Source organism: Hydra vulgaris, chromosome 15, assembly GCF_038396675.1.
Source record: "Hydra vulgaris chromosome 15, alternate assembly HydraT2T_AEP".
NCBI lineage: Eukaryota > Metazoa > Cnidaria > Hydrozoa > Anthoathecata > Hydridae > Hydra > Hydra vulgaris.
In genome coordinates, this window is record NC_088934.1 from 49,015,693 (window position 1) to 49,040,895 (window position 25,203).

A 25,203-nucleotide genomic window follows, 5' to 3' on the forward strand; every position below is an offset into this window, starting at 1 on the left:
TAAATAGAAATAGAAGCTGCATAAGGAAAAATTCTGGGGCAGAATGAGACCTTAGGTCTACTGAGATAAGCATTATAATGTTTGTCACACTAGACCTAAGGTCTCATTCTCCTTGTGCAGCTTCAATTTTATTTAAACATTTCTTAAATCCTTCACAAAAAAAAAAAGGTTGATGTTTTTATTTTACCAATAACATTGGTAAAATATAAAATTGTTAAAATAAAACACAAAGATTTAATTGTTTATAATTGGTAAATTATTTTGCTTAACTATTGCTTTATTTAGTGAAATTGCTTTATTTAGTGAAAAAACCAGGTAATAAAGATTTAAGAATGGATTATTGACAAAATAAGAAGCAGTGTATTAGTAAGTTTGGTTTTAGGCTAGGAAAGAGAACATCAAATGCAATATTTAATGTAAGGCAAATTGAAGAAAATTTTTTTAAAAAAAAACAACAACAAATTGTGGATGGCATTTGTTAAAAAGTTTTTGACAGAGTACCAATAATGATAGAGTAGTGGGCTTTTAGATATTTAAAAATAGTTTGTAACATCATAGTTCTAAAATAAAATGTTACCATACCAATCAAAACAAAAGAAAGTAACTATTAGAGTAAAGGTTGTTTATTTAAAAAAAATTTTGTGTCTGGGCCAAGTTCAGAGAATCAACTCCACTTTAAACAGCAAGAGGTGCATCATTAAAGATTTAAAGTTAGTTATACACCACACATTTTCAAAGTGTTATGCTTTATTTTAGTGAAACATGGGCAATATAATCCATACAAACTATAGCATTAGATTAAAACAAAAAAAAAGATTTTAATCCATATCAATTTAAATCACAATTCTTTAGCAACCTTGTTTAACAAGTTTTGTGTTTCAAAGTTTAGGGTTGACAGCTGCAAATAAAATTAGAAAAAAAATACCAATATGAATAAAAACTTAAAAAATTGAACAAACCTTGATCTCTTCCATCAACATGATCGTTGAAAGTAAAGTGGTCAGGAGAATCAAATAAAGCAACTTTGTCAACATTTACCAAATGAAGTGGAATAGAAATTGGCTAAAAATCATAAATTAAGAAACTTTTATTTACTAGTTTTAGTAATACTAACTATACTATTAATATACTACCACTAGAGTAAATGCAGTGGCAGATGCCTGTCAACTGCTATTTTCAGCTTTTAAACAGTATTCATATCAATGCCAATAAGAGCAAAGATCAAGAAACAAATAAGTTCCAGAAAATTCAACTTTTTTTAGATATATTACTCTCTTACTGTCCCAATTTAATTAGAGAAGAGTACAATTCTGTGATTATACACATTGTGATGATCCCTTTTTCTGCAAGAGTAATTGCTAAATAACATAAAAAAAGAAAACTAAATCCAGTAAAGGTAAAAACTTTGTCATATGTGGTATATCCAACAGGGCTACTCAGGGGCGGAGGTTTGCCGACTGTACTACATGATCTACATATGCATATGCTACATATGATTAGCTGGTTTAAAAGAGCTAAATTTGCAGACATAATGAAATAAAATTCATTGATAGGGGGTGGGGGGAATCACACACCATTTGCACCAGCCTTGGATGTACAGTGGCTTGCAGTGATACATGAGGTCCCCTACCACTGCTTTCTTCTTTCGTCCATTTAAAGCAGAAGAACGTTACCTGATTTACGCGACGTTAAAACTATCTAGTTAAACTGAATACTTTTTAACGAAATGATAGTTTACTTGTTTTTTATGACTTTTAATCATGACTAAAACCCTTATCCTCAGTCGATGTATTTAAATTTAGTTCTTGATATTCCTATTGCCAGTCAATGTATTTATGCCAAATAATACACAAAACATTATCATATAAATTTATCTATATATTTAAATTAACAAAATATTTGTGGTTGTTAAAATGTTTTCGTCTACAAAAAAATTTGAGGTTGATATTTGAAAATGAAAACGACAAATTTAATCAAAATTTGTTTAAAATTCAATTTTTTATTTAATCAAAATTTGTTTTAAAACACATACTTTATTTAATAGTTATTATTAAATAATTATCAACAATTTATATAAATTTATAAAAACAATTTATAAATATTTTCATATTTTTTATAATATACTTCATTACGTCATTACAATAAAGTTTTTGTCAAATAATGGAAAAAAGAAACAGGTTTCAAATCAAATCAAAAATAGTAATAGGTGTATGCATATGAAACCGCTGTTTAAAATAAGACAAGTTAATTTTCTTTTTAAGACAAAATTAATGTATGGATGATTATGTGTGTGAAACTACGTTCAATTTGCTTTAAATATCATAGTTTTTAATTTGATTTTATTCATATCTAGATAATTTTATACATCTTTCAAAATGAACAACTTTGTGCCTTCAAATATGCATTTGCGGGAAGTATTACTTCACTATTTTATTTTAAAGAAAACTGCTGCAGAAAGTCATCGTTTGCTTGTAGAAGCTTATTCTGACCATGCTTTATCTGAAACAACTTGCAGAGATTGGTTTAGAAGATTTAAAAGTGGCGATTTCGATCTTGACAACAAGGAACGTGGTAAACCTCCAAAAAAATTTGAAGATTCAGAATTGCAAAGTTTATTGGACGAAGACGATGCTCAATCCCAAGAACAATTAGCAGAAGAGTTGAATGTTGATCAGGCAACAATTTCAAGACGTTTACAAGCTCTCGGTAAAATAAGAAAGAAAGGAAAATGGGTTCCACATGAATTGAAAGAACGTGATATTGAAAGGCGTTTAGTGACATGCGAAATGTTATTGAATCGTTTTGAAAGAAAGTCTTTTTTGCATCGAATAGTGACTGGAGATGAAAAATGGATTTATTTTGACAATCCAGTCCGCACAACACATTATGTTGACCCAGGCGCACCTGTAAAATCAACACCAAAGAAGAATATTCATGGAAATAAGGCTTTGCTGTCTATTTGGTGGGATCAGATTGGTGTGGTATATTATGAGTTGCTAAAACCTAAAGAAACAATTGATGGGCCACTTTACAGACTCCAATTATTCCGTTTAAGAAAAGCATTAGAAGAAAAACGACCCGAATATGCTGAGAGACACGATAAAATAATTCTTCAACATGACAATGCTCGTCCTCATGTTTGTAAAGTTGTTCAAACAGCGTTGAAAACTATCGGATGGGAAGTCTTATGCCACCCGCCGTATTCACCAGACCTTGCTCCATCAGATTACTATTTATTCCGATCAATGTCACATGGCTTGGCAGATCAGCACTTCTCGAATTATGAAGAGGTCAAAAAATGGCTCGATGATTGGATAGCTTCTAAACCTGAGAAATTCTATTGGGATGGAATTCATAAGTTACCAAAAAATTGGCAAAAAGTAGTAGAAAATAATGGAAATTACATTCAAAGAAATATAAATAAAACATCTCCAAAACAAACGTTCTAATTCAAAGAAAAAACAGCGGTTTCATATGCATACACCTATTAAATAAACGTTTTAATAAAAATATATTGTTTTAAATAAAAAGGAATGCTTTTAAAATCCCAAAATAGCAACTCCAGGCATAATAACTCCAAAATAGCAAACTCCAGGCATATTACAACTAACAACGATACAATCAACAAATGTCAGCAAATAATAAAAACAAAAGTGTCAATGAATAAATGTCAACCTAACAAGACAAACCTAATATGGTCATTCTTTGTTTAAAACAACATAGTTCTTTGTTTGATTTGGGTGTTGAAAGTTTTCAGTTTTTTATAAGTAAATATAGCAAAGTATATTGTGACGATAACACTCAATTTAAATTAAGTAATGCATTAAAGCATAAAAGTATTGAGTATGGAAGTCAAATAAACTTTATCTTTGATCAAATTGGAGAAAAGCCATTGAACAGTATTGTCAAAAGGACATTTTAATCCACCTATTTCAAATGATTTTAGATATTGACCAAAGTTAAAAAAAATAAAACATTATACTGGCAAAATTTTATATTCGTTAAGCAAATCATGATTTCAAAACACATGTTAATGTAAACAAGAGACTTCATTGGTTTCGAAGAACACTTAAAAAAAATGTCTAACGATACTTTTCTTAAATATCTAAATTCTGTTTCAAATAGTTCTGTAACAAATTTTCCTAATGTAACATATTTGTAACAAAAGTGTTTCTCTTTATAGCGTTTTAATCAGCTAGATTATTTCTTCACGTGAATAATTTGCAAAATGCCTTGTGACATGTGTTGATATTTTATGCCTATTTTCTGATTTTTTTCATGCATAATGCCGTATCGCCAAAATCCAAAACAAAGCTTTTTGATCATTATTGAACCTAAAATATATGCCTACACTTTTTGATTAAAAGACACTTTTTGATTTTCCATTATGTGAAAGCAAGTTTAATAAAATCATCAGTCTTGTTAACGCTTAAAATAGTAGAAGTTTTAGGTTGATTAAGAAGAAAATTGTAAGTATTATCAGAAGAAAAAAGTTTTGCTTTTTAAGCCCATTATTTTGTATGTTTTTGATAACGTGGACTAAAGTCAAACAACAAAAGAGTTCTATCTGTAGTTAACCAAGGTTATTTTTATTAATGTTAAAGTTAGATTTTTATCACATTTAATTGCCTTTGCTTTACTATTTGACTTTCTTAATGATTTTTAAGTTAAACAAATTTGATTACATAAAAATTAGGAATTTATATGTTTACAGGTTTTCACAACATTTTCAAAAGAAATATAGGACCATCAAACATATAACTTGTATTACAAGCTATCATAACATCTAAAATACTTTTTGAAAGAGAATTTATATCAATGGTTTTCCCAAAACAGCAACTTCCTGATACAATAACATTTTTGTAACATACACCTTGTCAAAGGGAACAATAGTTCCTAGTAAACTTTAAAAAAAAAAGTAGTAGAAAGTTCCTTTGATACAGTTTTATTAGACAATTCCTATGGAAATCGTCTAATAAAACTGTATCGTAATTTTTAATTAGAGCTGAGCCTTTAACTTTGGAAGATTTATGATTTTCGTGCAGATTCTTTAAATACTAGTCTTTCCATCTTGATCGGAAATGCATCAATAACATGGAAAGATGTTTATTACATTGATTAATATCTATATTATAATCATTTTCGAAAGAGAATTTATGTCATTCGTTTTCCAAAAACAGCAACTTCCTGATACAATAATATTTTTGTAACATACACCTTGTCACAGAGAATAATAGTAGTAATTTCCTAGTAGAAATTTTCAAATTAAAAAAAAGTAGTAGAAGGTTCCTTGAAATTTTAGAATAAACTAAAAATCTATTTGAGAGGAAAATTGTGCATTTTAATTTAATCTTTTTGAAGTTTTGATGTCAATCAGATCATATAATAAAGTGTTGCTAGACGTTTTAAAACTTGCATTAGGCAAACGTTCTATCCAACGTGTTTTCTTCTCTTTGTCTCTGGAAAATCTATAAATTTTTTAAAACGTTTTTAAATCGTTTGACTTCTTCAATGATAAATAACTCGTGGAACAGCAATAAACACATTTCACCAATTTTCATAAACATAAACAAATTTCACCATTTTCATAATAGGCTAAATAAATAAACCAACAGACGGTGCTATTTAATTTAGTCTTTATAATTATAAAACCTCTTCATTTAATGTTTGCTACCCACTTTATTAAAAAAAGTTTTATTAACGAAGAGTGGATATTTTACAGAATTTCTGTCTTTGCTACACAATTTTTTTTTTTGCTACAGATTCTCGCTTGATGACTTTTAGTCACTACGTAAGACCTCTTTGTTAATAAAAAGATTGCACCTAAATAGCCTGAATATATAAAAAATTATCAAGGGTATGTATAGAGTTGTTTCAAGATATGACAAATTGACTTTTGCTACAGTTGCTACAGTCAATTTGCCATTTTATTTAACTCCCAGTTCAATTTAAGTTAATACGCTGCGAAATTCTTTTAAAAATTTATGGGCATGTGAGACAAAACCCGATAAAAACATGGGTTTTTCTGTGAAGCATTTCATTTTTCCGAATGAAATATTTCCGTAACATAGTCAACTTGGCTTATATACAGTTTTAAATAAATTTTTGAAGCACCCCATTTTGATTACTTGTAACCTGCATATCTTATTTAAATTATTTTTCTCTTTTGCATGAAAATAAAAAAAATATGTATGCAAAAAAAAAAGAGAAAAAAAACTGACTGTAGCATTTGCTACACATGCTACAGCCTGGATCCGCTCCTGCTACTGATTGTGAGTTCTATCAGGGTGCAGGTACAGGTATATCAGAACAGCACAAACGCCTAGGACTTTGTGCTTCTATTGTCCTCAGAATTTCAAAAATCATTTAAAAAAAAAATTACAATATTATTTTTGTTGATTACTTCACTATATGGACCATATTAGACAGTTGATGTTGTTAGAGATTCAGTCTCTTGGCATGATTAAAGCAGACAAATTGTGGGGTGTCTGTTAAAATGTCAATGAAAAAATGAAAAAGTGGCTGTTGATCAAATTTTTGTAAAGTCAGAAGCAGAAGGTGATTATATGTGATGAGTTGGGGGACAATGGAGCTGTCAATTAGGATGTCCATTTTGTCACCTGGACAAAATGGACTTTCTAATAGCACTGTTCAAAGCAAATACTAAGAAGTTGCCAGTACTATCAATACAACATTAAAATATAAAATGATATTCTCTCAATTTTAAAAATAAAATGGCTGCCACACTTGTAAAAGCCCATTTAAGCACAACAAATGCTTGCTGACCAGTTGGAAGGCTAACAATTTCTACAACGGCACCAATCACAGATTCAAGTGATTTGTTACCATTGATATTTTTAAAAATAGAAAAGGGTAACAATGTTAATTGAATATTGACAACTACCATTGTTAATTTTTTGCTTGCTGCACTGGTAACAAAAACTTCACACAAATTAAATCCTTCTTTAAAACTAAGGCATTTTTCATATATATATATATATATATATATATATATATATATATATATATATATATATATATATATATATATATATATATATATATATATATATATATATATATATATATATATATATATATATATATATATATATATATATATATATATATATATATATATATATATATATATATATATATATATATATATATATATACAGTATGTGAAAAAATTATTCATAGCCTATCATAAATGATGCAGTAGCAATAAAACAAAAACCAAATTGATTAAAATAACTTTAATTGAAATTTAAAAACTGTTTGTTGTAGCAACTATCAACTATAATATTCGAAAAATTAAATCTTGTTTTTAAAAAAAGCGAAAATTATTTAAAAATTGAGATATTAGGAAGCGTCAAAAGTATTCATACCTCTCAAAGTTTTATTTAGTATATTCGAGTATTTTTTTTTTTTTTGTTAATTAATATTTAGTATGAAGTCCTTGGGCATCGATAACTGCTTGCAAGCAACGAGGAATACTATCAACTAATTTTTGAAGGAATATTATGCCAAGCTGCCTCCAATGCTAAAAAGAAGTTTTGTTTTTTGATACTTTGCTCATCCCTATTATTTTTGCCATCCAAATAATGCCACAAATTTTCAATTGGATTGATATCTGCACTTTGCGCAGGCCAATCCAACAATTCTATTTCATTTTCTTCGAAATATATTTTGGCAATTTTACTGGTATGTTTTGGATCATTGTCTTGTTGGAAGGCAAATTGATCTGTTAATCCTAATTTATTAAAGGAGGACATAAGGTTGTTTCGCAAAATATTTACATATCCAGCTCCTGTTAATTTTTCTTTAATTTGAACGAAGTTACCAACTCCGTTATAACTAAAACAGCCCCAAACAAGTACATTACCGCTTCCATGTTTGATGGTTGCTTTTATAGTTTTTTTGTCTAAGGGTTTTCCTTTTCTTTTCCATACATTTTGAATTCTTTAGTTCGAATTTACTTTCATCAGACCATAAAGCTGATTTACAGAAACCTTGCGTCTTTGAAAAAAAACTTTGCAAAGGCAAGGCGCTTAATTTTATTTTTTCTTTAAATAAAAGGTTTTATTGTAATGCAAGATCATAAAACCCTGCAGAGCGAAGTCGAGGTTGTATTGTTTGTTTAGAAATGTTCACATTTAGTTTCTCTTTAATAGCTGTGGCAGAAATAACAGGCTCTGGCTTTATTTCTTGTACAATAAGCCTATCTTCTCGAGATGTTGTTTTTGGTGGAAAGCCTGAACACGCTTTATTTTACACACTTAAAGTCTTTTCATATTTTTGTATTATTGATTGTACTTGCTTTTATTATATATATATATATATATATATATATATATATATATATATATATATATATATATATATATACACACATACATACATACATACATACATTACATTACATTACATTACATATATATATATATATATATATATATATACATATATATATACATATATATATATATATATATACATATGTATATATATATATATATATATATATATATATATATATATATATATATATATATATATATATGTATATATATATATATATATATATATATATATATATATATGTATATATATATGTATATATATATATATATATATATATATATATATATATATATATATATATATATATATATATATATATTCTTAAATACTATAAATACAAGATTAACAAATGAACTTTTGTTTTACTTCAAATTTTTATTTATTTTGTAAAGATTTTTTTGATATAACAGAATCTAAAGCGAAATTTTACATCAGGATTGATAATACTGTGTACTAATATAAACATGACCTAATTTGCATTAGTTACTGAATTCTTTTTTGTAATTTTTTTCCAACAATATTAGAAACTCTAGTACATCACAAGAGAAAAATTATTAAACAAATTCCACAAGCCTGTGTACTAAGGGGCTATGGTTACAGTAAGGTGGTATGCAGACAGTGTAACCCACTAGAATTTTTTGGAAACTGGTCAAACCATCACTGCAGTATATTTATATATTGAACTATGAGAAAAAATTTAAATAGTTAATCTTTGACAATTTCATTTATGCTTTATAAATACTAACAATATTATCAATTATTAAAACATTAGCTGTCATAAAGAATTTAAACATTAACATACCTGTCTTCTTGGATGAGGTTTTGTAAAAAGTTGTTTCGGAGTTTGACCAAACTCTAGAATTTGAGACTCCAAGCAATAGCGCTCAGTTGAGTTTGTGATGCTATGCAAAAATTTAAAAAATTTTATGTGATTAAAAAAAAATGAACTTTTATTTTTATCATTGTGAAAAGTTATAAGAGAAAATATTGACTTTTGTATTACAAGCTGTAAGATAAAAAAGAACTTGTTTAAACAAATTAAAGACATTAAATGAAATAGATTATTTTGACCGCGGATGCAATGTCAGGGTCCATAATCCAGGAGTTCTTAATTTTACCTAAAGTCTAGAGTCTCAATAGTTCTTAAAATTTTTTGGATTCTAGAGTTTTTGTAATTTATGTCAGCATAAAAACATTTCTAAACAAACTGCTATTATTTTCCTTAAATTTATTATTTTTAAATTTGTTTAGCCAACAGTAATGTAACATTAAATCAGTGAAAGCATAAACATACTGAACTGTGTACAAAAAGCTTTGTGGCGTATAATTCAAAACCTGAATGAAAATTTAAAAATTTGAAACTTAATGTATACATCATCTATGACATGCATAGCTTTAACAAAAACAAACAAAAAAAAACTTTATAAATTATAAAATAAAAAACTATGTTTTCTTGTTGTGTCTTTTTTCAAATTGGTAGAGTAAAATTACTTTATTGGGCTTCTCTGTAGTTCTTATTTATAGAAAATGTTTTAAAAAAAAATGTTGATAACATAAAATATGATCATTTGCATGGCTGATTTAAAAAAAAATAATATATGTATATAGAGATTTAAAAAATAATATATGTATAAAGAGATTTAATAAAATCATGTTGATAAAGTTCATGCAGACTTTAATTTAAGTAAGAAGTTGAATTTTAGACTAATTTCAAACAATAATTAATGCAAACATACAATATTAAAAAGTAATTATTATTACTAATAAAATTATCAAACTATACTATAATAAATATAATTAATTTAAAAAAAAAAATTCATAGACATATGCTTGTAATTCTAAATTTATACAAAATTAAAAACTTTTTGCAACAAATAGATAATATGTATAACATAGAATTTTAAACTAGTAAAAGAAAAAAAAAAAAATCAATTTTTTTTAATTTCGGCTAATTATTGTTTTTCTTAAACCACTGTGTGATACCATGATTAGGAAAAAAAACACACATAACGAGTGCAGGCAGCTGAAGGAATTTTTAATCTCAACTTTCAGTACATTTAATTATATTTTGATGGTTTGCTAATATTGTTATAGTAACATGCCTTAAAAGTATAAGACCAGTATGAAGTTTAGTGTTAAGTAACATGTAATAGATTATTGTGAATTTATATAAAAGTGAAAACAATCTGAAACAACCTTCTTTTATAAGATTGATCTCTAACATTTTTACACAGAGACTCTTTAGTTGCAGAAATCTTGTTTAGATTAAAAAACTGAACAATATCGTTTTTCCAATGTACTGTCACAACTTTTGATGTTAAATATTGCGTTTGTTGCAGTAGGTATAATACGCTTTTTTGGATAAAGAAATTAGGCATACTATAGAAGTGAGACATAAAAAGGTAAGTGCTCTTGTAAAGGTAAATGTCCTATTGTTACTAATGGTTACGAATATTGCAGAAATCAATCATTAAAATTTCAAATTCTTTTGTATCAATCTATTTTAAACAAAGCTTTTCGTTTAAAATAGATTAACACAAAGTTTTTTTATTTTAGAAGAAATGCTGAAAAATACTTTTTAAGATTTTAAAATTCTTTTTTTTTTTGCATCTGGCACAAAGCAGCTAAAAAAAAAAAATACCATAAAAAAGTTTATTTAAATCAAAGAAAAGCTTTTAATGCTTTTTCTAAAAGCAGAATGAACATCTTCATATTTTGCAAAAAAATTTTTGAAATGAATGAACATCTTCATAATTTTTTGAAATGAATGAACATCTTCATATTTTGCAAAAAATTTTTTAACTTGGTGTATGAAGGCTATAGATTAGTGTCTTTCACAGCAGAATCAGGAAACATTTAGCTAAAGCAATAACATTTTCTGTTGACTAACAATAACTATAATTGCAATTTATAACTTATAAAGCTTGGTTATGTCAGCATGAAAAACCTGGTCATCTAATATACATTCAAACATTCAACATCAGAAAGTCAGACTGATGCAATGAACTGCTTTTGATTGTTTGATATTTTACAAAGATCTTGCTAATAAAACATAAATATTAATTTCTAATATATAAATAGTTGATAGACTTTTCTTTTGGAATGAAATTCTATACAAAAACTACTTGTTCTAATTTCTGTTATTAGCAAGGTCTTTGAGTCTTTGATTAACAAATTTCTCAAAGTCAATCTTGAGTCAAATAACTAACTGTCAGACAATCAATATGGTTTTCGATCCTCTCGCTATATGGCTGACTTGTTAACTACTGTGACTGATAGATTTTATCGTGCATTAGATGGAGGTGGAGAGGCTAGGACTATTGCTCTTGACATATCTAAAGCTTTTGACAAAGTTTGGCATGCTGGTCTTTTTCATAAGATTGCTTTATATGGTGTATCAGGGAAAGTTTTTGAGATTATCAAATTGTTTCTTGTATCACAGAAGGAAACAGAAAGTTTTTTTTTTTTAAACAGAAAGTTCCTTCTGTGACACAAGAAACAATTTTCTTAAGAACCCCAAATCATTACATTACCACCTCAAATCATTACAATACCACCACTGTGTTTCACTAAATAACTCAAACAAATATCATTAACACATTCACCTTCCAAGTGTCGGACATATAGATATCTTCTTGTTCATAATAATTTAAACTTTAATTCATCAGTACTAAAGACTTTTTTCCATTGATCCATGATTTATGATCTCTTTGCCATTTAAACCATTTTTGTCTACGTACATATAGTCATCTTATGATTGTATCAACTGATATTGGAGTTTTTATTTCTTTATACAATTCTTCTTTGATCATAGTGGCTGGAAGTCATCTATTACATTTGCTTGTAACTACAACATGTTTATCTTACATCTCAGTTTTCCTACGCACTTTTTAGTCAAGTTTATCCATGTTGTTTTTAATTGTGTTAAAGTGTATATTACACTTGACTTCAGTTTTTTTGCTATTTTATCACACGAGTTCTTCAGAAAAAACTTAGCTCTTAGCTCAATTGAATATTCTGTTTTTATTTTCTAACTCATGTTCGCACAGTCTTGTTAAAAAAAAAATTAATATCCAGTTGCTATTATGCGTACAAAATTAGAAATTATTTTCAGTAATTACGCATAAAAAAAACCCGCGTACAATATATATTCAGTAATAAAACTTACTGAATATATATTGTATATATTCAGTAAGTTTTACTATAATAGATAATATTTACATAAGAAATATACATATATATATATATATATATATATATATATATATATATATATATATATATATATATATATAAATTATGTCAGTGTATTCTACAAATAGAGTGCTCAATGTTCTTAAAGAACAGAGCAATAATAAATTAGTAAAAACACTTATCTAACTTTTATCTTCAACATAATGTTTCTCCATCAGTAGGCTTCCTGATGAACGTACTGATGGAGAAACATTATGTTGAATATAAAAGTATGCATATAATCTTATTACAAAACTGGAAATTGTGTTATCTTAGTTTTACAACCAGTTTCACCATAACTTATATTGTGCAATTTTGTGCAATATATGTGCATAAGGGCATTAAGTGTGCAAGCAAAATGTTTATTTAAAAAAAAATGTTTTTATTTTTTTGTTTAAATTTAAAGTCAACATTTAAATATTTTTCAACTATTTGGTATTTTTATCAAGTTTTAGATAGAATATTGTTAGTTAAATGATGCAGATCAATGTTATTACTATTTATTAAATGTTGCAGTAACACAAGAATAAAAAGTGAGAGTAGGAAAGTGGATAGCACAATAAAGAGATGGAACCTTAGCAGATGCTAATTTTGCAATGGATTTGATATATGGTTTCAATGAAAGATGGGAAGCAAGAGTTAATCCTAGAAGATGAAGGGACTCTGAAGTACATTATGGTTCATAAATATAGAAAGATCTAGATTGTTGCAATAATGATTAGCTAAAAAAATTGAGTTTTGTCTAAAAATCCATATGATCAGAAAGTTATTAGATTCAAGATAAGAGATTAAGTGTTATTTAAATTCTCAAAAATCTTGCTTGCCGGAGAACACTTCTGCAAGACTATAAAAGATATGTTTTTGGAAATTGTAGAAGAGTCTAAGCAGGAAGTCACTTTAGATACAGAAGCTGGAGTAATACGAATGTCAAGCCATGGATCAACCTGTTTGTTGGATATATCAGATAGGATGTGATTAGTGGAATCAAGAGATGGGACTGATAAAAATTTCTTAGCAAACAATTCAGTTTTACCTTTCAGTGAGGTAACATAATCTGAGCCTTGCAAGAGAGGTGGAATAACAGATTTGCCCTAATTATAGACACTGTTAAAGATTTTCCAGAAGTTTATGGAGCCTAATTTTTGAGAAGAAACACAAAATTTTGTGACCTTTGGTAAAGTCACCAAAAGCAACAATATTGGCTGAAGGATAAAGAGAAAGGACCTGATCAATTTGATCAGAAATATCATTGAAAAGAGTGCAGTTTTAAGATGAAGGAGAGGGATATAGAACAAAGAGAAAGGTGATAGAATAAAATGGTGCTAAACGAAAGCACATTAAAGAATATTTTGTACATTTTAGCACAGATAGTACTCAGTACACTATTTATTATTCCAAGCAATTGCCTTATTACTAATAATAAACCCTAAAGTAACAAAGGGCTCCAAATGTGGGCTCAACAATGTACACCAAAAGTACGTACAAGGACAACATCTTGCGCAACATGGCACTGTTAGTACTTTTATATTTTACAGTTGTTAATGGAATCAGTCTCTCCGAGAGCTCTACAGAGGAAACCTGACTAATAGCTGGTCTCAGAACCATAAAACTGAGTTTTAGAGCTCCATCATCATTAAGAGATAAAATAGAATAGAATGAGTTTCCTGGTCATAAAAATAGAGACACAAGCAAAACTCATTGAGTCAAGAAAATCCAGCATTCAACATCCTAAACTGGAAACAATGTATTATAAATACATTTACGCTAGCCTAATAGATAAAGAAGGGTGCAAAGCTGGAAAACAGAGAGAATCTGTTTACCCCTGAAATTGTTAAAATATTCAATAAAATACTATATAAAAAAAGTAAAGAAAACTTACTTCTCAAATTCTACAGCACCTTCATATGTAAGGTAGTAAAAAACTAAAAATCAATTACTTTCCATTATAATAATAATAATAATAAAAAAATAAAAACCTTTTTAAAAAAACAAAAACTTGTTTACCATTATCAGCATTCCATGCCTCTACACCAGTTTGTTTATATCCAAAAATAAGATCAATCCAATGATGAAGCATTTGTGATACATAATCACATTCCAATGCTTCACGACACTGTCTGATGAAATCTTTTGAATCTTAAATGCAAGAGAATATAAAATTTAAAGTTTCAATAAAAAAGTATAAGACTTATTTATAAAAAACTTAACTTTCATAAAAATATCAAATTAATAATAATGAATTTATTAAATGCACTGTATAAAACTGCATATTATGAATTAAAATGTGTATTTAATTTTGCAAACTATATCTACTATAGCTTAAACAGATCAATTTCTCATTTTTTTTCTTACTTTGTACAACATTAAAAGCACATTTAGATCAACAAACTGACATCATATTAATTACACATACATGATTGATTTAGCAAGGGAGTTGCTGCTACAGCAAATGAATAGGGTTGGGTAAAAATAAATTTCAATTTTCATTGTATTTTCCTTTTTTTTTGAAAAAAGTGCATGGAAAAAAGTTGTTATTTATGCACAAAAAAAGTTTATATATATATATATATATATATACATACATATATATATATATATATATATATATATATATATATATATATATATATATACATACATATATATATATATATATATATATATATATATATATATATATATATATATATATATATATATATATATATATATATATATATATATATATATATATATCATAACAAATGGTTTAAGGTTAAGAACCACAATTTTAAATAATAATTTTTAAAAAAATTTAGAATTTCCAGTAATTTTTGATGAAACCAGAACCAAGCTATAAGTTACAAACGATACGATGTCAATTTTTTGTTTTTTTGAACAAATGATGATAATTTCTTTTATTTAAAAATAATTCAACAACATTTTCTCCTAACTAACAACTAAAAATTTTTTTTGTTTTGAGTTAGATAAGTTGAGTTGAGATTTAAGGACAATTATTTTTCTGATATGATGTCAGTCTAATTAATCTTTTAAAACTTTCTATTCCAAATTTGTTAAAATTGTTAAAAAATTGTTAAAATTATTGCAGAGTTAGCAATAACCCAATTTCTTAAATTTATAGGTTCAATAAAATAACCTATACTAACCTGTAACTGATAAAAAATAATAACCTTTATAGTTAATCTTCATTTCCTTATAATTTAACTAAAAGTTTTCTTTTCAATTATACACATTTAGACAAAACACACAAACACAAAACTATAACTCTACTATGTGAATACAAAACCTTCTTATATTTAAATTATTTTATCTGAAATAGCAGTGATAATAGGATAAAAGTTTTTGATAATAAATAAAATAAAAAAGGTGTAAGTAATTTAAAAAAAAATTTTTTTTTTTTAATTTAGAGAATAATTGATGTTAGTTATAAGGAAGGTTTTTAATTCAATTTTGTAAAAACGTTTGCAAAAAACGTTATATATAATTATAAATATTTTTAAATTAATTTTGCATAAACATATGCTAAAAACATTATGTATTACAAAAATACATTTTTAATTTAAATTAATTTCATTACAATGTTTGTTAAAGTCATTATGCACAGATATTTTTTTAAGAAACAATTTAAAAACTTGTTACATAACATAGTTTAAAAGATTTCTTAATATTTTAACAACCAGAATTCATTGAATATAAATTTATTTTAAACAAATTCAATTGAATAACTAAAAAATATTATTCATTAAATTAAAAAATGTTAAAACCATAATTTGAGCTAACACTGTAATATTTTAAAGTTTTATTAAAATTTTATATATTACATAAATATTATTTATATCAAAACAATAACAAAGAAAAGAAATAAAGGAGAAATAAAAACTAGATTTAAAAAAACAACTTGATCAGACGTAAACAATAAGCAGTTAAGTCTAAAGAACTTTTTATTCATAGGTATTGTGTAATTGATAATAGTTAAAAAAAAAAAAAAATATATATATATATATATATATATATATATATATATATATATATATATATATATATATATATATATATATATATATATATATATACTAACATATCTTAAACTCACCTTTTGCCCATGGAGGTAATTGTACATTATTTACTTTGGTACCATCTTGTTTTTTGCCCAAGTCCAAGTTTTTAACATTTTCCAAAAATGTTCCATCAGAATTATAAAACTCAGGAATCAACTAAAATTTAAAAGTTATTATTTTAAAGAATGAAATAATGTCCAAATAACGCAAATATCTAATGAAAATCTGTCAGAATAAATTATATCATATAGATTTTTTTTTTTAATGATTTTCTTATGTCAATGGCTTTGAAAACCTTACTAATGTATATATCATTTTAAAATGAATATTAAAATGTTATAAATTTTTTGATAGTTTATATGTAAAAAGAACCAGATGAAACAGCCATTTCACATGGTATAACTTATAACTTAGTTTTTCATTTTGGAAAAATTTACACAATCAAGGTCATCAATAAGGTACTTCTCCAATACAAACATCAGACTACAGTCATAGACAGAGACAATCAACAAGAAAAGGTTGCCAGAATTCTGCTTGCAAAAATAAAACAAAATGTTTTAAATTAGGAAAGGCTCTGTGTAGTGTACCAAGATGGTAAAAGAAGCCGTAATACAGGCTTCTTTTACCATCTTGGTCTATCTACTGTTGCTAAAGCAGCCATTATTGAACTATTACATAACATGGATAAAAAAGTTTTCTCAATTTGGAGGGACAAAACTTATTTGATACTTGTTGTATAAGCAAGACTAATGTTTAGAATTTACTTTATTACCAAGTGGTAAAATACAATAAGATAAATCAATTAAATAATAAAAAATAAATTAAATAATATAATAAATAAATTAAATAATATAAATAAATTAAATAATAAAAAAGATAAGGTTTTGGACATTTATTTGAATTTTTTGTAAACAGATTATTTTTAGTTCACCTAATCATTATACAAACAGTTTCAAAATTTAAAAACTTTACCTCTTTAAAATCAGAATGACCAGTACAGCAATTATTCCATGTTGCTAAGATACTAAAAAAAAATTCATTTGTTAAGCAAAATTCAAACATTCAAGCTATTAGTATTATAATAAAGTTTAATGTATTTTTCATTAAAATATAAAAAATTTTGGCAGAATTATAAACAAAAGGTCTAAGACATTGAAAACATAACTGACAAAATATGATTTGATGTAAAAACAATTGTTGAGATATGAAAAAATAGTAACATACAACAGATACAATTATAGTAGGAAAAGAATAATAACAAATATATGTTCAATGAGTAACAACCATAGCAAATATATGTTCAATGCCTAACAAACATAAATATATGTTCAATAAGTAACAACCATAAAAAATATATGTTCAATGGGTAACAACCATAATAAATATATATTCAATAGGTAACTAACATAACAAATATATGTTCAATGATTAACAAACATAACAAATATATGTTCTATGAGTAACAAACATAAAAAACATGTGTTCAATGCATAGACCATATTTAATCAACTTGAGACAGATCTGTTATTTAAAAAAAAAAAAAAAATTTTATAAAAGTAATTGAACTGTAACAAATCAACATTATCCAAAAGTTGAGTTGAGATATTGACATTGATTCACCTTGCATTTCACTTATTATGCAACTTGCGCATAATAATATTTTAATTGCTTAAATGAAAACTTAATCTTTAATAATATATCATGTAAAGCATAAAAATAAAAAATAAAAAGCATAGTAATACATCATCATGTAAAGCATAAAAAAACAGACCTATTAAACAACCTGTCTGGATTATCAAACTTTCCATTTTGTAAACAAAGCATATACTCAGGAGCTAAACATACATAGCACTTATTTGTCAACTATAAATACGGACAAAATACCTATATGTCAATTACAAAAAATTCAAGTGCTACAAATAACTAATTTAAAAAACTAATTTAATTTAAAGTTTCGCACAAAAATCCATCATTAAAAAAAAAAGTACTTCAAGCTAAAATTATTTTATTTTCAAACCATTTATATAATTATTATATCTTTTATGAAAAAATAAATAGATATGGAATAATTAAGTTAAAGAAGATATTTTATTTTTTGATATCATTCACCAATACCTAAAATAAAATATCTCATTTCAATCACAATACACAAACCAGTTATACACAATCTAGATAAAAAACGAATAGTGTAAACTTTCTCAGCCTTGGGGAAAAGAATTAACATTAAAAAAAAATTATTTTTAAACTATATAAATAATTTTTAAACATACTAGTATTAGTAATGTTGTCAATGAATAAATTAAGTTTGAAGCAGAACTAGGCTGTTACCACTATTTTTTTTTACTCTTTATATTTTCTATTATATTATTATTTTATTTCTATTAACAATAAAATGCAAATAATAATTTTGTAATTGGAAATTGTAATTTTTATTAAATTTATTTTTAGGTATTGGCAAGCCTTACATGACTTTCCTCTCCTGGTACCTGCTGTGTTGTAATAGAATTTAGAAAGAACTTAACTGATGTTAATGTAGTCTTTTTATGTTCTTAACTATAAGCAATGAAATTGCTGATAGGGAGCAAAACTTAAAAGATTATTTATTGATAAATTTGTGTTTAATTATATTTAATACTTAATTTAACGACAGTGAAGTACTTAGACTTGGTAACTTAAAAACTTTGATCTTATCTAAATTCTATAAAATGAAACCGATTTTTTCAATATGACAATATTTATACAAAAACATATAATTTTACAATTGGTGAAAAATCAACTTAACTGCAATAACTATTACAAAATTATCATAAACTTATTATGTAATAAACTATCATAAACTTATTATGTAACAAATCTTAATGCTTTTTCAAAAACCACTACTTTGTTTACAATTTGTGTGTTAAATTGTCTAGTTATAATTGGTATGGTTTCAAAAGCTGCATTAATTGTCTAGTTATAATTGGTATGGTTTCAAAAGCTGCATTAACTCCTAATGTAAAGCTTTCTTAGTGCACACTGTAAAAAGGAAAATGCTTGTTTTTTTTTTAAAGAATACAAAATTATTATTCAGCATAATAAACAATTGAATATAATTTATTTTACAATTATAAAAACTCTTTACTGTATTTTTTTATTTTTATTCTAATAACTTTTTTAAATAAAATAACTCTTTTTTTGTTTTTCTAAACATAAATTCATTCACAAAAAGGCCACAAGCAATCCTTAATTACACTGAGAGTTGAGAGAAAACAGAATATGTAAAAAGCAAGAAAGTAGTTAACAAAAGACTTTAAAAATTATAAAACTTTCAACAGAGAACAAAAAAACATTAAGTTAAAATGAAGGGATGCAACTTTGTTAAATGACAAGTCACACAAGCTTGAATTTTGGCTAATAAAACAGGTGATGATAGCTCATTTGACCAGTGAATGTTATAGTATGGAAATACTCATTAGAAGATTCAGCTTAAGTATAAAAATAATATTCCAAATATGAACAAATAAATGAAGCTAACATAATCAAGATTGATGTATAGATGTAGATAACATAAGCATGATAAAGAGTGGCAAACTTAGAAGATACTAACTTTGCAATAGATTGTATATAAAGTTGCCATGAGAGGTCTATAGTAAAGTTTAATCCGAAAAGAAGTAAAGTAGAGTACTCAGTAAACAACTCATTAATACAGTAATATCAACAATATTACAAATTTTATTGATATTGCAAAATAATATAAGCAGTAAACAATTAAGTTTCTCTTGGCTTGAAATTCAACAACCACTGAAAACCCTATCACAGAAGAGAGAGCAAATTGTCACAGAAGATCACATTTAAGAATAAAATTTGCAAAAGCTAAGGCAAGTTAACTCTGACTAACATCCACTAACATCTAACATCCACTGCCTTAGGGCACTCGGTTAGATAAAAGCTGGAGATACTGTCTGCATATAAATACTAATTTTAGACAGACATTAACTGGCTATGGCTACTAACTTGTAGAAGGGCTCTTAGGTAAAGACTTTAGGGGTAAGCATAAAATTTCTATTGACTAGCCTTGCAACCCATTTTAGAATGGCATAAATGTAAACCAGTTTTACAATTTTTTCTGCATGTCTGAATTTATTGAAAGCCTTTGATATGACAAGAGCAAGAGCCCTTGCTTCACCGCTTCTAATCATAATATAACCTTTCTGTTATAATAGTTGACAAGTCAACAAGAGGATTCAGATATGAATTTTGTTTTTGTTTTGATTTTATGTTTAATATTATTCACCTTCCCAAGACAGGGTCACTACAGTTGAGGAGGTTACTTTATTGAGGTTAAAACCCTCACTCAACTCTTTAATTCCAAAACACAAGCTTATACAAACAAGGCTGCTGCATGAGCCCTCTACCACTACACAAGTAATACATTTTTATTATAGTTTTAGGTAGATTAATAAATTTTTTTTTTTAATATTACATAAATTCAAGAAAAAAAGATTGTTAGGTTTTTATGTGAATTTATTTTAGATGCAGTGAAGTAGAACAATGTATATATATGCATATTTTATATCATAAAATTTTATTTTCTTAAGTTAAGACATTTTAAAAGAACATACGCATTTCCTGAAAGGCTATGGTAAGAGCATATCATTATTTGTTATAAAGAATATATATAAACTATATGGATTTCAATTAAAAAGTAAAAACTTATTTTTTGCAATTGTATAATTACAATAAAAATTAAAAACTTAACTTTAAAAGAAAATTAGTGTTTTATTGATGTGTTCAGTTAAAAAACATTGCAAGATGTTAGGTGCTGCAAATATAAAAAGTTTTTATATACAAGTGCATTTGCATATACATTATATTGTATGTATATTTAATACAGATATTTTATGCTAATATAAATAAGTAGCAAAAATGTATATAAATGTATAACTAATTGTAGATTATATTCTAGTCCTGGTAAATAACTTCTAAAAATATTATTGTTTAGCTGAGGCTCAGGTTGTAAAACAAGTTTGTGATATTTTACATGTAATAATAAAGATCACATTTAATATAGTATGCCAAGTATAAATAAATTCTGGAAGCAACTCATATAAAATTGTATCTGTTATGCCTATTATTTTTAGAAAGTTGTGATTGACTTGCTAATATGTGTATATTGTTTATATTATATCAGATATTGCAATATAGATATTGTTAAAAAAAGAGAATGATGTAAAAAAAAATAAGAACCAAACTAATTCAAAAATTTAATTTTAACTTGAATTTGAACTTTGAACTTCACACATAAAAAAGTTACAAATTTTTGAGGAGCTGATGAATCCTATTTTTATCTAGATATTGTAAGAGTTACTATTTTACATAATAATTTCTTGGTTTAAAAAAAAAAAATTTTACAACCCTTACTTCTTCTAGATTAATATTTTCAAAGCTTAAGACTTCAGAGTCTAGACTTGTGAAGGCAATATTTGAATCAAGAACAAATGAAGATTTTATAAGATTTTGTCTACCTGTTACTGGTGATCAAAAAACATAATCGCTTATAATTATTGATCAATTCAATGCTGCTGTTACCCAATGTTAATGTTAAACCAATTAACTTTTTGCCGCTTACTAATATTTATTGAAGTATAGAGACCAAATTAAGAATAAGTTTAGAAATAGTCGGGTGTGGAACAGACATACCATGACCCGTATCATACAAGTTTTGACAGCTAGTTTCAATAATTACTAATCATGTCATTTTTAAAAAGTGGAAAAAAAGGAAAATGTTAAAAATATAAGTAAAAGAGATAATTTTAGCATTTTAAAAATATGTGAAAAAAAAAATCAGTACAAACAAATTATTAAAAAGAATAGCAAGATAATAAAAAGATATTTATACCAGCTCGCACAAGATAATATAAAACAAATCCTGGGGAAGAGTAGTGAGAACCATACAAAAACTTAGGCTCTGGCATGCCTTCCATTCGTTGCTAAAAAATTTGTAGGTGATAAAATAATTCTAAAAATATAACAATACAACAAAAGCAATAATAATAATTATTATTATTGTTGTTTTTAATAATTAATTTTTTAACCATAATACTTATCATAATAATAGGCAGATTTCTTATTATAACATGGAAACAATAACTGCAAAACCAGGTGTTTGTTTATATTTTTTGTTGCTTATTCACATTATATATATATATATATATATATATATATATATATATATATATATATATATATATATATATATATATATATATATATATATATATATATTTATTTATATATATATATATATATATATATATATATATATATATATATATATATATATATATATATATATATATACATTTATATATATATATATAAATATATTTATATATATTTATATATATATACAGGCTTTGTCGGGAAGTGGGAGCAATCGCTCTTGATTACTGACCATGGAAATAATATTTAGTTGTGAAAAACTGGCCAGGTTTTGTAGTCGTTTTGAGATCATTTAAGTTTATGTATATCCGTAAAAAAAAATTTTTGTTTTACGGACATACATGGAAACATACATAAACTTGAATGTTCTCAAAACATCTTGGTGCGGAAGAATAAAAAGAATATCCGCAAACACTAAAAACCAGCCAAATCTTTGAACAAACTAATTCTGCAATGACGTAAATCTTTTAAACTAATATTATTTGTTTACAAAAATAAGTGTTTTAAACATATATTTATTAAATTGTCAAAATTTTGAAAGTTTATTATGTATTATTGATTTTTATTTTTTTTAGTATATTCTTATTTTTTAGTTAAAAGTATGTATTTTTTATGTAAATGAAATTATGTGCATCTGTTTTTTATTCTAATGTAATCTCTTAAAGCAATTTTTACGATTTATTTGTTAAACAAAAAGACTTTTAACAATAATTGTGTTTTCAATGAAATTGTTAATAATCATCGAAGTTTAATAAAACTAATTATGAAATAAACTTAAAAGAAGTTTCTAGTTATTAAACACAAACAGGCATACAATGTACCTCACGCTATATATATATATATATATATATATATATATATATATATATATATATATATATATATATATATATATATATATATATATATATATATATATATATATTTATATATATATAGAAAGTTATTAAATATAAAGAAAAGTTTTTAAATTCTTACATATTGGTTTACTAGCTTTAAATATTTTCGCTTCAGTTGCGATTCTTACAAACTCATTATCCTTTAACTTAAAGTTACTTTTTTCTGTTTTAAATACTAATTAAAATTAAAAAGCCCACTCGCTAAACATCATTAGCGATATTATGAAGCAGTTCCGTTTCCTCTTCATAAAGTATTTTTAGTTGATTTCTATCTTTTTAGTTGATTTCTATCTAGTTAATTTAATTTCTACAGTAACAAAATGATTTAATTATTTGATTGTTCATCTTACTAAGAAGAATTGTTTCAAATATGCTAAAATTTTCACGCAAAACATAAAATTGAGCTATTTTTATATTGGATGGCTTTTAATGTGCCACACCATAAAAATGTTCAGCACTGGAAATAAGACAAGAGTATATAAATAAAAATTATATTAAACTCTTTATTAAATAAAAAAACATTTGTTTCCTTATTAAGCAATCGTGAGATGTTTTTTATATAAAAAAATGTTGCTTAATTTTATAAAAAAACTATAAAAGAGCGATGTTTCGAAAATATTTGTTCTAAACGTAATATATTTTGCTTTAAGTCTTTTCGCGTTAAAAGTTATTTTTTAGATTATTTTTTTTTTGTAATTGTCTCTCATGGGTCCAACTAATCTTTTTTACGCTTTCTTTTTGTTTTTTGAAATGTTCTCAAAACGACTAAAAAATCTGGCCAGCTTTTCGCAACTAAATATTATTCCCGTAGTCAGTTATCGAGAGCGATTGCTCCCGCTTCCTGACCAAGCCTGTATATTTATATATATATATATATATATATATATATATATATATATATATATATATATATATATATATATATATATATATATATATATATATATACACACACACACACACACACACACACACACACACATACTATAACAAGAGGTGCTTCAAAACACATAAACATTTAAGTTCAAGAGTTTTGAGACCTCATTACTTCTAATGTTAACAACAAAAAAAGTTCTTTAAAACTTTTAAAACAATCATTTTATAAAAAAATTTTGCTTTACATTTACTGCATAAAAAATACATCTTTTAAATAAAACTAAAAAACATGTTTTTTTAACTAAAACTAAAAAATAAAGTTTTTTGGACTTTTTTAAACTTTTTTTGTTTTCTTTGTTTGTTTTATGTTTTGGCTGAAGAGGTGATCAAATGTTACTAGTAACAAGGTGATCCTAAATAAAGAATTATTGGAACGAAGATACAAATCAGTGAATAAAATTACTGCTATATATTATTAAAAATAAATGAATACTACTCGCAATAATGCAACATATCAAATAAATTACTGCAACATATTTCTGGAATAGATTTGAACCATAACTTTAAAA

The 25,203-nt window shown here is 25.5% G+C and overlaps 1 protein-coding gene across 2 annotated transcripts in view; it reads right to left on the reverse strand.

Moving 5' to 3' along the window:
• LOC101237034 (protein FAN) overlaps positions 1–25,203 on the reverse strand; it is a 109,429-nt gene that overhangs the window by 10,884 nt on the left and 73,342 nt on the right. For both annotated transcript variants that reach the window (XM_065820028.1, XM_065820027.1), the window contains 8 exons: positions 22,537–22,627; positions 18,430–18,493; positions 17,631–17,682; positions 16,694–16,814; positions 14,605–14,736; positions 14,480–14,522; positions 9,170–9,269; positions 960–1,062 (listed from right to left, as the gene is read on the reverse strand). In XM_065820028.1, coding sequence (XP_065676100.1) covers positions 960–1,062; positions 9,170–9,269; positions 14,480–14,522; positions 14,605–14,736; positions 16,694–16,814; positions 17,631–17,682; positions 18,430–18,493; positions 22,537–22,627 — 706 coding nt within the window. The remainder of the gene's footprint in view (positions 1–959; positions 1,063–9,169; positions 9,270–14,479; positions 14,523–14,604; positions 14,737–16,693; positions 16,815–17,630; positions 17,683–18,429; positions 18,494–22,536; positions 22,628–25,203) is intronic.